At 40.3% G+C, this 15024-nt stretch overlaps 1 protein-coding gene across 1 annotated transcript; it reads left to right on the forward strand.

Annotated features, from left to right (window-relative positions):
• Positions 1-1286: 1286 nt before the first annotated feature.
• On the forward strand, positions 1287-11791 carry LOC117443659 (14-3-3 protein epsilon-like; the record flags this gene model as incomplete). The annotated part of the gene is made up of 3 exons (XM_034079566.2): positions 1287-1482; positions 11260-11459; positions 11685-11791. Coding segments are annotated over exons 1-3 (371 nt in total), but the record flags the coding sequence as incomplete, so codon positions are not given.
• Positions 11792-15024: the final 3233 nt, after the last annotated feature.

Consider the following 15024-nt stretch of genomic DNA (forward strand, 5'->3'; position numbering starts at 1 on the left):
GATGGTTAAATTAATGGTTAAATCTATGAAATGCATTTGTATTTAAAGTTACATAGACATTTGCCATTAACCGCACTAGTAGAGTGCAATTTATGGGATGTTCTGTACAATTTGGGCATCTAATAAGGCATTGTTGCTGTGTCCTTTTCTAAAATGGGAGGAAAAGTTGTGAAAAAATATAGAAATTGAGATTTTACATTAATTTCATTTGCTTATATTTGTTTTTATTAATTAAATGTACCCCTGATTTCAATGGAGATTGTTGGGGGTCATTTTGGAGAGAGGTTTATTTCTGGACCTGGCAGGAAGGTGTGTATTGTGGATGTACAAAGAGAACAGCTCCGCTCATTCCTATGAGAGCTGCTCTGTGGTGCATGAAGCACAAAATGAAACTACTGTGGATTCAGAACGTACCCGTACGCGGTCCCACCACAGACCCCCCTCCCGCTCTCTGTCAGTCAGATCCGTCTATATGGCGCTGAGTCAGATGAATGGAGAGAGAAAATACCTCTGGATTCAGTTTTTAGCGCATTTTACACCTATTACACCCTAAATAATTAAACAAGGGCTATTAATGTGTTCGTGCTGGGTAGTTTATTCATCCCAAAACAAACTATCCACTGATTTACAGACGTCTCTTTCCCCAATGAAAGTCAACGGGGAAACGTCTTTTGGGGCCAAAATGACGTCATGGGAGTTGTAGTACCACCGTTTGGCCACTAAAGACATTCATACAAATCTGCTTCAACGGCCGGGGCATTTCCAGGTTGCTACAGGGTTAGTTACAGTACACTTCTGAATGGAAATACTCAAGTAAAGTACCTCAACATTGAACTGAAGTACATTACTTGAGTAAATGTACTTTACTTTACAACACCTATACAAAAGTGAGTCACACTTTTTTGGGTGTGATTTCTTATCGTGCTTTTATTTTGAAGGCAAGACGCCCAACCGGAAATCTCCGTCAAAATTCGAATTAGTTATTTTACACCGCTGCAAAAATAAAATAAATAGTTATAATAATGATAATCATAATTTACACCACTGCAAAAAATATGGTGTTCATATCATGTTCTCGAATACAATTTTTTTTTAAAGACGTGGCGTGAAGGCGTGAAAATATGATATATGAACTGTGTTTTTATTTATTTATTGTATGTTATTTTGTATTACTTTATATATCTGCCACTAATGTGGACGTGTTTGTTCAACATATGATACATACATTATTAATATGATAAACAGATAAAAAAAGAAAGACCGTTGCGTGGGTACCCGGATGAAGGAGCGTCGCCATCTTTACGGCAGATCCACCGGTGGGTCTTCAGTTCAGGAGCTGCTGAACCGCCTCCAGTGTCTCTCTTTCTGCCCAGAATAACCCTTTCCTGCAGGACTTCCCCCCGTCCCCCAGCACCACCATGGCGGACAGAGAGAACCATGTGTACCAGGCGAAACTGGCCGAGCAAGCGGAGAGATATGACGGTGAGTCCGAGAATAATAAAGAATAATCAGTTGGAGACGAAGCTAAAACACTTCACAGGCACAAAATGGCGGAGGTTTCTCTAGCAGAATTAATCATAAAAAGGTTATAATTGATTGGTGTCGTCTCACAAAGAGAAGTGCCGTGTTGGTCGGCGTGCTTTTGTCGCATGGCCCGGGGTTAGCTGGTAGTAGCTGGTGAGCTAAAGCCAGTCGTTCATTTCCAGAGACAGTTGGCTAATGTTAGCTCGGTTGCTAACTAGCTCAGGTGCTAACTGGCTAGCTAGCCTTTCTTTACCGACACGCGTCACACCATTCAACTGCATTAATAAATGTAATTATTTTTTCAAGTGTTTCTTTATTTCATTTCATTGTTTTATTATTATTATTATTATAATAATACAAGTTTTATAGTGTTTTTTCTTTCATGTCTTTTTTTCAATGCTTCTTTATTTTTTCATTATTTGTTTGTACTTTATATGATTGTTTTTGTACATCACACATTATATACATGCAGAAATATATATACATGTAGAGTAAAGGTATCCTCCTTTATACCTTACTCTACTGCATTAATTTTACAGGTGTAGTCACTAGCTACTTTGCCCATTTAGATTATAAATACACAATTTTAAATGAACTAATAACCTATAAGAGTATATAGTAATTTAAGCCATCCAGTATTTTATAAAGTAATTTAAATAAACCCCTCTTTTACCAATTGCAACATTGGAGAGATTATTGCATGATTTATTATAATGTAATCATTTAAGTATATATGGTATTTAAATGTGCCATTCTGCATAATGTCTACTTTTGGTACTATAAGTATATTTTGGTGCCAATATTACTTTTTTTTCTGATTGAGTAAGATTTTGAATGCACGAATGTTACTTTTAGTACTTTTTTGTCAGTAGTATTTTACTTTTACTTAAGTTACAGTATATGAGTACTTCTTCCACCGCTGATATTTTGTGCAACGTGCAACAGAATTCGAAAAATGAATTCTGAAATCGAGCTAATGCTAACCAGCCGCCCCACCAAGCACTTAAATTGCTTGGTGGGGCCTTTTGTATTCAATTAACCTGACAAACAAGCTATAGGGACTCTAGCTTGAGGGAGATCTCCATATTGTTTTTGGTGCATTCCCAATTAGTGACATCCCTTTTCAACATCTTGTTTTAAGGTTTGAATCTGTGTTGCAGCTGGAAGTCAGAACCAGAATTCATGTAATCGTCCAACAGTGAGAGAATTTACGTTGTTACAGAAAAAGCAGGGTTTGGTCCAAAGATGCAGATTTTCTCCGTTAAATGTCAAAGTGATGCCAGAAAACAATATTTCTGTTAGGCCAAAAACAGTATAATTACTGTGTCAGATGGAGCGTTAGACGGCAGAGACAGCTTGGTTTTTACGTAGAATAAATATGGGATGGATGGAGGCAGCAGGCTGACACTGAAACTGAGATTTCTGAGTTTCTTTTACTCTCCTTTTTTCTGTAGAGGAAGTAAAGAAACCGTAGATTTATTTGTGGTTTGAGGTAACCCAATATATGACTCCGCAGCTTTAAGACATGAAGACACTATTATTTTCTGCTTCTCTCTGATGCATTATTTTAGCTGGAAAGTGGGCGGGGCTGTAATTTTGTCCGTAAGTGACGTTGGCGCCCTCTTACTATATGTTTCTAGAAAAACCCTGCAAAGTATAGAAATGGACAAACGAATGGAAAACCATATTGAGTGACTAAAGTTCACACCAGAGGGTGTTACTCAGGACTTCCAAGATTATGTTGTTTTTCTCAGACAATTTCCATCTTTGTCCATTCCACAAAGCCAGCTACTATAAGATTTTGATATGTTATCGTCTAGTTTGTCTTTGTTCCCGGGGTATGTGGTGCAGTGATGGCGTATTTTTGTAGGCCGACCACGAAGTTAGCAAAAAGCAATGGGACCTTCTCAATGGATTTTAGATTATTGCAGAAAATAATCTCTGTGGGAAACTAACATTTATGATACTTACAAGTTTTGTTCAGCAGTTTAATCTACACATATTAACACCACTTTGTGATCGATATGAAGTAAAAAGCTAACGTTGGGCTATAAAGGAACTACAGCACGATCACATGACTTCACCTCACCACCGCTAAACTAACGGCAGTGACTGTCGATGCGAATGCAGCAAAGTGCACACGCATTTCCTTCAACCAATGTCTTGCACTCTCATTGTCTGCAGCTCCCCGAAAGGTCCAGATATTTACCCTGCCTCATATAGAGCCTGCACCATTTAAAGAATCAATGCATGGTAATAGCTGATGTGGGGAATGTATGCATGCTGTAGGATCTTTTGTCAAAATAGCTAAGTTGCATTTTTAGGGCGTGAATGCACTGCAGCACATCCTTTATGGACATGACCCCCTCCACACATTGTGTTGCATCAGTTTAAGCCACATCAAAGTGTGCACACCTAGCCTACCATATCGTTCATCTTGAAAACATACTGCACTTGTTATGATGGCAGGAAACCATCGACTGTCTGAGGTTTCTTATAGGAGTCGTCTCATCTGAAGTGAAGAGAGATGCTGATCAGTAGCAGGCACACCCAGCAGATATCTAAAAATACTTAAAACATACTCACTAGTTTATTTTAGCACCATTTATTGATCTTTTAATGCTTCCAGTGCACATTTGAACCACTAAAATAGCTGGGGAAATAACTCAATTATCTGTAGGCATGTACATTTTCAATTTGCACCAAAAAACCTTGATGCAAGTTTAGCAAAAATGTCTAATCTCGGCCGAGCTTGACTTGTGACAGTCGGTCTGATAAAGGCTAATAGATACTGTTCGATCAGCAATGACTGCAGCTTCCACGTCTTCAAGTGAGGACCAGTCAGAATTAAAATAACTTGATTACTAATCTTAGCTTTTGACTTTACTTAAATATGTGTGAGAGAAGCAGGATAGTTAATTCAACCCGGGGGAAATTAGGTTTTGTGATCGTTTGAGAATTTAATAAAAACATTATTAAAAACGTAATTGTAATCACTAAAACAGTGGCTTCGTTAGTTTAATTGCTTTATAATAATTAGAATACTTTATTTAGAAGACAAAATGGGTTGTGTACTCCATTTTAATATGACAGAAATACATGTAAAAATGTAACGATAACATTTAAATATTTGTACAAACATAAGAAGTTAAAAATAAAAGATTAATTTAAAAAAGAGAATATGAATACAAACGTTAAAACATAATATCAAATGGTTCAATTTTAGATATTGATATAAACACAAGTGGCTAGGAGTGAAATGTCCAATAACAGATCAGTTTCAATATTTTTTTCACCCCCAAAAATAAGATATTGAAGCGCGGCGTGTTTCAGGAAGTGCTCGAGTGATTTGTGCCATCAGTGGAGATGCAATGCTGAGAAGTGATTTTTAAAAAGCCATGGAGGTCAGCGAGTGTGTTTGAGTGCAGGCTGTGGAGGGTAAAGTGATCAAAGCAGAGCTCCTCCTGGCTCTAAAGCTGAAGCATCAGGTTTCTCTGCGCTGCTATTGGCTTCAACAGATGACTCCCCGTCTGGAAGCTGAACTGCTCTCAGATTCATGAGCAGCAGGAGAGACTCGATGCAGCATGAAACTGAGAGATTGGTTTATTTAAAATCATTATTGCATGTCTTTAGCTTTCCACGCATAATGCTGCTTATTTAATATAAAAGGAAATATCCATGAGGGTGTGTGTGATTGCATTTTTATGGAGGAAGGAATACATATTGGCATACACAGTAGGGCTGAACGATTAATCGATTTTAAATCGAAATCGCGATTTTAAATGATACAATTATCAAATCGCAAAGCCTGCGATCTTTTTATTTGTATTTTTTGTTCTTGTGTGTCAGTCATCCACACCAATCAGAAGTGCTGTGCTCCACATGTACCAGCCATTGTTAACTAATCAGAAGTGCTGTGCTCCACATGTACCAGCCATTGTTAACCAATCAGAAGTGGCCCATGATAGAAGGTGACAGATTGATCCAATCACCTGCCAAGTATTTTTGAAAGTGCCAAGTTTCCAGATGGCTTCCAATGGAGCTTTAGATGCTTTGGTGAACCGTCTGAGTCAGGTTAGTGTTTCCGCCAGACCCTGGCTGAGAGGGCGTCCACCCCGAGGGGGGTTTGAATTTTGACTCGAGCCGTCCCTTACAGACACTGTCTTTTTACGTTAGTGAGCCGGATCCTTTGGCTCGGCTCTCTTAAAGCGCCGGCTGTTTCGGCTCCTAAACGTTTCTTCATGTTACCACAGTTTACCACGGAGCCTCAGTTCGCCGCTACGAGGCCCCGGCACTCGCAGCTCGTGCTCCACTAGCACCCCCCGCTCATCGCGTCCAAATCGTGCAGGTTCCGTGTTGTCCTGTAGCAGGCACCTTCGATGTCGGGGAAACGATCTTCAATAGTCCGAAAAGAATCCCACCAGACTGAGGGGACGCCCAACAGAGGGACGCCCTTTTTCCTTTTCGTCATTTCAAGCAATAAAAACTCGATCTTCTCGAATTATTAATATTGTTGGACGCCCTCGGCTCGCGTTCAGGGCGTCCCGAGCTGATTAAGGGCGTCAAATGACGGCAAGACGCCCCCTGGCGGAAACGCTGTTAGCAACGCTCCATCACGTGTTTCTATGACGGTGCGAATCTTAAACTGAAGCTTGACTTGAAAGCAACCCAACGGAAGTTTCATGTCGGTTTAGTTCTTTCACTCGTAGCTCGGGTGCTAGAGACGGGAGCACGTTGATGCGACCTTCCTAGCCGGAGATATGGCCGCATTTTACAATGAACTTCCGCTGGGTCGCTTAAAAACAAATCGCAATATCAATTACCGTAGATTATTTCAGCCCTACACAGAACATGAACCAACACCTATCTTTAATATCTTTTATTTCTGTGTCTGCACGCTAATGTTAATTCTCCTTCTACATCTCCTCAAACAGCTCCTTGTAATTTGGTTCAATATCCCCCCTGGTGTTTCTGTTCATCCCCAGGGAAACGGGTCGTTCTGTAATTAGCAGCTCCTTTAGGGCATAATTGCCGTTTTCTCAATCACCTTGAGACGTCTCAGCAGCGGACGCGTCGCATTGTCCCGGCCCGGCTCCCTGTATCCAATAAGTGTCCACAGGTGATTCATGTCTGCATTACGAGAGTTAAAGCGTGGGCTCTGCTTTAATAAAACCCTGATGACAGAAACCTCTCAGAGCTTTAACCCCTTCATGAACAGAAGCAGGAAGTGCTGTTTTTCAATAAGGAAAATGTACCCGTTTCTCACAAAGGGCCATTAATAACAAGGGAGGAGCCGTCCGTTCAGCTCTGATAGAAAACAACATTTAATTAAATGACAGCTATTGGTAGATACTAGGGGTGTAACGGTTCTCAAACAGTTCGGTTCGGTACGTACCTCGGTTTTTAGGTCTCGGTTCGGTACGTTTTCAGTACAGCAGAAAAAAATATCACAGTTTTTAATTATTATTAAACTGTGAATAATGTATTCACTCAAATAAATACAAAATATAATAAAATAAACATTAAGGTGCAGCATTTTGATGAACTGAAATAATCTGTGTTAGTACTGTACTGTACCTAAGCAGCCAGCTTGACATCAGGACTTGCTTGTCATTGTATTTTCATGTTGTTTAAAGAAAGATGAACTTGTCCACATGGCTGCTGAAAGGGCAGATCTGCTGGCACTAACAACGTCTCCTGCTGTGGAGAACACCCTCTCGCAAGGGACAGAGGTAGCAGATACAGCCAGGTAGCGCTTTGCTACCATGGCAACATAAGGATACTTGTCGTTTGTAATAGCTTTGGCTCGGTCTGAACTCTCTGCGAGTGGTGGAGGCTTAAATGCTAGCGGGAGTTGGGTTTGCACTTCAGTCTTTTGGTACCGGTGATATTCACGTTCGGGTGATGCCTTTTCAAATGAGTGTGCAGGTTTGATGTATTGCCAGCCGCGTAACCAATGTTAGTTGAACAATGCCGACAAACAGCTTTGGTTCGGTCCACCTGTCTTTGTCCGTCATCCTTGTACGTAACTGCGAAACCAAAATGTTCCCAAACCGGAGACTTCAATGATGCTGGAGGATTTTCCAGCTCAACTTTATCTGCGTTCGCCATTTCGACAGTTCCTCAAATCACTGACTACATTTGAACGCAATAACACACTTCGGTACACATGTGAACCGAAGGGCCCGTACCGAATAATTTCGGTACGTGAACCGTTACACCCCTAAAATATTAAATAGACAGAAGTGGTAGAAGTACTCGGATCTTGTTGAATAGAAGTACTCAGATCTAGTACTTGAGTAAAAGTAGAAGTACTCAGATCTAGTACTTGAGTAAAAGTAGAAGTACTCAGATCTAGTACTTGAGTAGAAGTAGAAGTACTCAGATCTTGTGGAGTAAAAGTAGAAGTACTCAGATCTTGTGGAGTAAAAGTAGAAGTACTCAGACCTTGTACTTGGTTACTTTGCACTTCTGGAAATAGAGTTTAATTCTTTGTGTATGGATTCCTTTGCTTTTACTGACTACAGTGCCGGCCTACCTTTATGGTTATCATTAGGTTCACGGATGCAACGCACCCAATTTGTTGCGCATATATATATGCGCAACAAATTGGGTGCGTTGCATCCGTGAACCTAATGATGGTGTATATGTTTATATATATAAATATATATATCATAAACATTTAGCACGGACGTCAGGACTGGCGGTCATTTCGTGTGAGTGCAGTGAATGGGTCAGATTTCATTTAACGTGCTCACTAGCGCCACCTATGAAGATGTCTAATCATAACATAAGTCTAATCGATGTAAGCTCTGCCCACTTCGATTTGTTTGCTAACTAGCATGCTGTGGTGCTCTGAGACACTCACATGGTTTGGGTTTGAGATAGCATCAACATTCACACAATACTGTAAATCTGATTAGTCTATAAAGATTTAAAACAATAATGCCGTATACTTTAAACTGTGACCCATCCGTACAAAATGCCCCACAATGCTTCAGGGGTCAGGCACTTTACTGTACCTTCTTAAAAATAGGAACAATGCATCCCAGCTATGAGCCCTGCCAAGCATCTGCTCTATGTTTAGTGTCGGGGGTCAGAAGCTAGATTATGTCAGCGGTGGAGAATGGCGTCACCTGTCAGCGGGATTAGAGGGTTTACGAGTGCAAATTCTGAGACCCCCCCCCCCCCACTCGATGATAAATGATCGAGGTCAAAACATTTAACAGTTGTTGCCGGAGGAAAACTTTGGATGAATACGAACTGCAATAGGGCTGCACCATGTGGAATGAATAACTAGTTAATTAAATAACGCATTTGCGTACCGGACTTGTGAAGACAGAGCCGGTCACCGTGCGCACAGACGGGGCTGCTGTTAACAACGGATCTGTGCCACGAGTTCCACACGCATGCTCCATTAGCGCCCACCTCCACCCCTCCCGTCGACGTTCAATACCACAGCACCACCCGTCCCCCAAACCTGTGGGGCTGAACACAGAACTTTGCACGGGCCGCCCTGAGTAGCAGACATTGTCTCCTGGTACTCATTTGAGTAACTCGCTAAGAAAGTCTATATATAGACTCTTCTTGCACTGTTTTATCTAGTTTATTTGTTTTATGTCCTATTTATATATTCATGTCGCTCTTTTGGAGGAGACTGTGACTTCAGTTTTTAATTGACATATCTACTAGGGATGAAAGCACATTTTATATTTGAATATTCAACCCCCAAAAAAACTGTTAACCGAATTTCCGTATCCTAAAAACCTTTTTTAATAATAATCAAATAGATATAGAAACCAAACCAACTTATCTTTGATATTTTTATTTCTCCGTCGTATACATTTAATTAATCCATTTGATAATATGTAATCAACTTAGGCGCCCCCCCAATATCTACACTGTAGCTAATGTACGAATTAACTCTACTCCTGTTTTTCTGTAAAGCAACCTTGGGTTCTCTGAAAGGCGCTATATACATTTAAAGGGGACCTATCATGCAAAATGCACTTTCTGATGTCTTCATCAACATGTGTCCCCGGTGTGTCGGGGAACTCACGCAGCGTCAGGAAATAAACCCTCTCTCTTTTCCTCCGTACCCAAATCTCTAAAAACGGGGAACAACGGCGCTGATCCAGATTTGCGTCCGATATGACGTAACATCTGAAATGTGGACCCACGGCCCAATCAGAAAAGTTGCTATCAGAAACAAAGCCCGACTGTTTTGGACGTAATATGGTCGGTGTTTACATTAGCATGCTAACACTCAGAGCTAACCTGTACTGGAGAGCATGTGTGTGAAGAAGCAGGAAGTAGAAAGGAACTCACCTCGTGGTGTAACCGGCAAGAGAGAAAGCCTTTGAGCTCCAGACTGTTTCAGATCCTTGATAATCCATGATATGGCGTTTCATCACGGCAGCATTTAGTTTAGACGGTAGCTGCCGGGTCCCGCATGAGCTCAGACCCCTCCTCTTTAAAGCTTTATCCCCAAATCAGAACTTTAGAAACAGGAAGTGGAACAGAGGGATATGAGGCGTGGCTATGATGATCTGTTTGGTGTTTGGAGCAAAACACTTCAGACATGTTTTTTATATATTTTTATTAGGGCTGTCAAACAATTACATTTTTAAATCAGATTAATCACAATTTAAAAATTAATTAATCAGATTAATCACCATTTAAAAATTAATTAATCAGATTAATCACCATTCGAACTATGTCCAAAATATGCCATTTCTTTATGTATATTGTTGGGAATGGAAAGATAAATGAAAGAAGGCGGATATATCCATTTAACATACAGTATCTATGTTTATTATAACATTGTTCTGTGTGTCAAAATGAAAGACAACCCACACACCTATCAGTCATCAAACCGTGGGGTCTTAATTCATGACACGTTGATCTCTTTCAACGGGGGAGTACTTCAGGAAAGTCACAGAGGGGGGGCGGCTAGTGGAGTACTTTGTGACCACAGAGTGTGAACGTTGTGATCAGCTGTTTCAGCGCAGTTCTCCAGTGAAGGGGGGAGTCTCCCTCCGCAGCCGGTTGGCGTAGTTTTGGCACAGTTCCGTTGTACAGACCGACGTTAACAGCAGCCCTGTCTGTGCACACGGAGACCGACTCTGTCGTCCGGTGATCTAACCGCCTTCTGGAAAAGCTTCACAAGTACGTCGGTACGCAAATGCGCTTTGTGACACAAGTGACGGTACGCATTTCAGATCACGCACATAACCTGCCAGTTATGTGCACCCCTGTACTACAGCAAAAGTATTCTCCGTCGGGACTTCCTGCAACAACACCACGCCGTTATCAAAGATGTTCAATTGAGAAGTCGATCACTACGTGACAAAAGTTTACAGAACCGTGGCTACTGAAATCAGTCTGACTAACTGCTGTCTGTGCAATTTACTCCGCGAGTTGGCAGACTTTATTTTGCTTACTTTAACATCATGTCTCATGGTGGGGCTAAGCCATTTCTTGGTATGGGTGTAGCCTACCCCAGCCATACCCTGGCGCTGCCGCTGGTGGCACGTATGGGGCGGGCCATTCTGCACATGCGTTAAATATTTTAACGCAATTAATTCAAAAAATTAATTACCGCCGTAAACGCGATAATTTTGACAGCATTAATTTTTATATATCTGAGACCTGTGCGATTGCCTACAAAAAGCACGATAGGTGACCTTTAAGTTCTTCTTATTGAATCTGAATCTGTTCCCCCTGTGTTTGTAGAAATGGTGGAGTCGATGAAGAACGTGGCCAGCATGGACGTGGAGCTGACGGTGGAGGAGAGGAATCTGCTTTCGGTCGCCTATAAGAATGTGATCGGAGCCAGAAGAGCTTCGTGGAGGATAATCAGCAGCCTGGAGCAGAAGGAGGAGAACAAAGGAGGAGAGGACAAACTAAAGATGATCAAGGAATACAGGAAAACGGTCAGAAACTCTTCGATATTAACACAAAACTGGGTTCTAGCACCTGGAGTTTTTTTAGTTTATGGTGTCGTGGACAGTCCCCATTGATCAACTGTCACAACAACAGTACATGGGGTTAGTCAACATGTATATAAAACACAAGATCAATAAACAAACGATAGCTAACATTTCCCTACAGTTTAAACTCCTCCTCCATGCAGAAAGGTAACCTATGTTGTTGTGCAGGTGGAGAAGGAGCTGAAGTCAATCTGCAACGACATCCTGGACGTACTGGACAAACATCTCATCCAAGCCGCAGTTTCGGGAGAATCTAAGGTTTTCTACTACAAAATGTACGTATTTAATTTAATATATACAGAAGAGTGTGTTTCCAGCTACTTCCACGCCTTGTATTAACTAACTGCTGCTGAATTATGAGCGCCGCTTCTAAAAATCTCACACCATCGTTAGAATGAATTATCTCTTGTTTCACTGAGCTTTTTATGTGCTGCCGTAAAACCTGCAAATGCCTGTGAGCCCGATTTAGTGTGTGTTAATTGTAGGGGTGCAACACTTCATGCTCTTATCTAAAACTGTATACTAGTGGACTTTTATTTCAGTACTGCAGGTTTGTTGACAGGTGGGAAGGGGTACATAAACTTCATTATACTGAAGTACATGTTTCTGGTATCAGTACTTTACTCCACTACTTATTTTTTACGACTTCTTACATGTTGAACACAAATACCTGTACTTTCTACTTCTCTCATGTTGAACTCAAATACCTGTACTTTCTACTTCTTACCAGTGTTGTGCTAGTTACTGAAAACCAGTAACTAGTTACCATTACTAGTTACTTCATTTCAAAAGTAACTCAGTTACTTTACTGATTACTTACACCAAAAAGTAATGCGTTACTGTGAAAAGTAACGTTTTAGTTACTTTAAAAAAGGGCTCCCATTATATTAATGCCCTTATAGCCTTCATTTCAGTACTGTTATTGCATTGGAGAATAATACAATCTGTTGATCAACTTGACATGCATTATATGCAATCTGGATAGCATCGATATTAGCTGGCTTTACATTTTTGTATATTCTTTCTCCAGGTAGTTTCATATGCCGTGTGCCGCCCGGACATGCTATCATGCTAACTAGCTCCCTGAAAGCGGGTGACTCCACTGTAGCAATAGCCTGCATGTGTTCTACAACATACCGTGCAATGGCTTTATCGACTTTCCCCTGGCTAGCAGTCCCTTGGTTAAAATCCAGCCGCTGTTGCTCAGGTGCAGGTGGAGTGGAGTGGCGTCGGCTGAGTCTCTGTGGTCTTAGCTACTAGCTTCGTCCCAGCATGTTGTTTTTGCAGATGAGAGATGTGAATGACTGGTTTGGGCAGTAGATAGGCTCTTTGACCCGCCAGGACACAACTTACATTTAACTAAAACGTTCTTTTCTTTGTGCTCGACAAAAGTGAAATAGTGAGAATATCTCCAGGTGGAGAAACTAGACTTGAGCACCGCCGCCGCCATGATAGTCTTGTTAGTAAACAACACAAACACGCCCACAGCCCGTCTCCGCATGTGACACAGGAAGTATCTAAGTACATTTACTCAAGTACTTAAGTACAGTTCTCATCTCTGTTCACCTGGCTGTTGACTATATAAAAAAAACTAACGGAGTAACGCACCATGTAGTAACGGTAACTGAGTTACTGAATTTAAAAAGTAATGCGTTAGAGTACTAGTTACTTCCAACAATAACGGCGTTACAGTAACGCGTTACTTGTAACGCGTTAGTCCCAACACTGCTTCTCACATGTTGAACACAAATACCTGTACTTTCTACTTCTCACATGTTGAACTCAAATACCTGTACTTTCTACTTCTCACATGTTGAACTCAAATACCTGTACTTTCTACTTCTCACATGTTGAACTCAAATACCTGTACTTTCTACTTCTCACATGTTGAACTCAAATACCTGTACTTTCTACTTCTCACATGTTGAACACAAATACCTGTACTTTCTACTTCTTACCTGTTGAACTCAAATACCTGTACTTTCTACTTCTCACATGTTGAACACAAATACCTGTACTTTCTACTTCTCACATGTTGAACTCAAATACCTGTACTTTCTACTTCTTACATGTTGAACTCAAATACCTGTACTTTCTACTTCTCACATGTTGAACACAAATACCTGTACTTTCTACTTCTCACATGTTGAACTCAAATACCTGTACTTTCTACTTCTCACATGTTGAACTCAAATACCTGTACTTTCTACTTCTCACATGTTGAACTCAAATACCTGTACTTTCTACTTCTCACATGTTGAACTCAAATACCTGTACTTTCTACTTCTTACATGTTGAACTCAAATACCTGTACTTTCTACTTCTCACATGTTGAACACAAATACCTGTACTTTCTACTTCTTACCTGTTGAACTCAAATACCTGTACTTTCTACTTCTCACATGTTGAACACAAATACCTGTACTTTCTACTTCTCACATGTTGAACTCAAATACCTGTACTTTCTACTTCTTACATGTTGAACTCAAATACCTGTACTTTCTACATCTTACACGTTGAACACAAATACCTGTACTTTCTACTTCTTACACGTTGAACACAAATACCTGTACTTTCTACTTCTTACATGTTGAACTCAAATACCTGTACTTTCTACATCTTACACGTTGAACACAAATACCTGTACTTTCTACTTCTTACACGTTGAACTCAAATACCTGTACTTTCTACTTCTTACATGTTGAACTCAAATACCTGTACTTTCTACTTCTCACATGTTGAACTCAAATACCTGTACTTTCTACTTCTTACATGTTGAACTCAAATACCTGTACTTTCTACTTCTCACATGTTGAACTCAAATACCTGTACTTTCTACTTCTTACATGTTGAACTCAAATACCTGTACTTTCTACTTCTCACATGTTGAACTCAAATACCTGTACTTTCTACTTCTTACATGTTGAACTCAAATACCTGTACTTTCTACTTCTCACATGTTGAACTCAAATACCTGTACTTTCTACTTCTTACATGTTGAACTCAAATACCTGTACTTTCTACTTCTCACATGTTGAACTCAAATACCTGTACTTTCTACTTCTCACATGTTGAACTCAAATACCTGTACTTTCTACTTCTTACACGTTGAACACAAATACCTGTACTTTCTACTTCTTACACGTTGAACTCAAATACCTGTACTTTCTACATCTTACATGTTGAACACAAATACCTGTACTTTCTACTTCTTACACGTTGAACACAAATACCTGTACTTTCTACTTCTCACACGTTGAACTCAAATACCTGTACTTTCTACTTCTCACATGTTGAACTCAAATACCTGTACTTTCTACTTCTCACATGTTGAACTCAAATACCTGTACTTTCTACTTCTCACATGTTGAACTCAAATACCTGTACTTTCTACTTCTCACATGTTGAACTCAAATACCTGTACTTTCTACTTCTTACATGTTGAACTCAAATACCTGTACTTTCTACTTCTTACATGTTGAACTCAAATACCTGTACTTTCTACTTC

This window comes from Pseudochaenichthys georgianus, unplaced genomic scaffold (assembly GCF_902827115.2).
Source record: "Pseudochaenichthys georgianus unplaced genomic scaffold, fPseGeo1.2 scaffold_652_arrow_ctg1, whole genome shotgun sequence".
NCBI lineage: Eukaryota > Metazoa > Chordata > Actinopteri > Perciformes > Channichthyidae > Pseudochaenichthys > Pseudochaenichthys georgianus.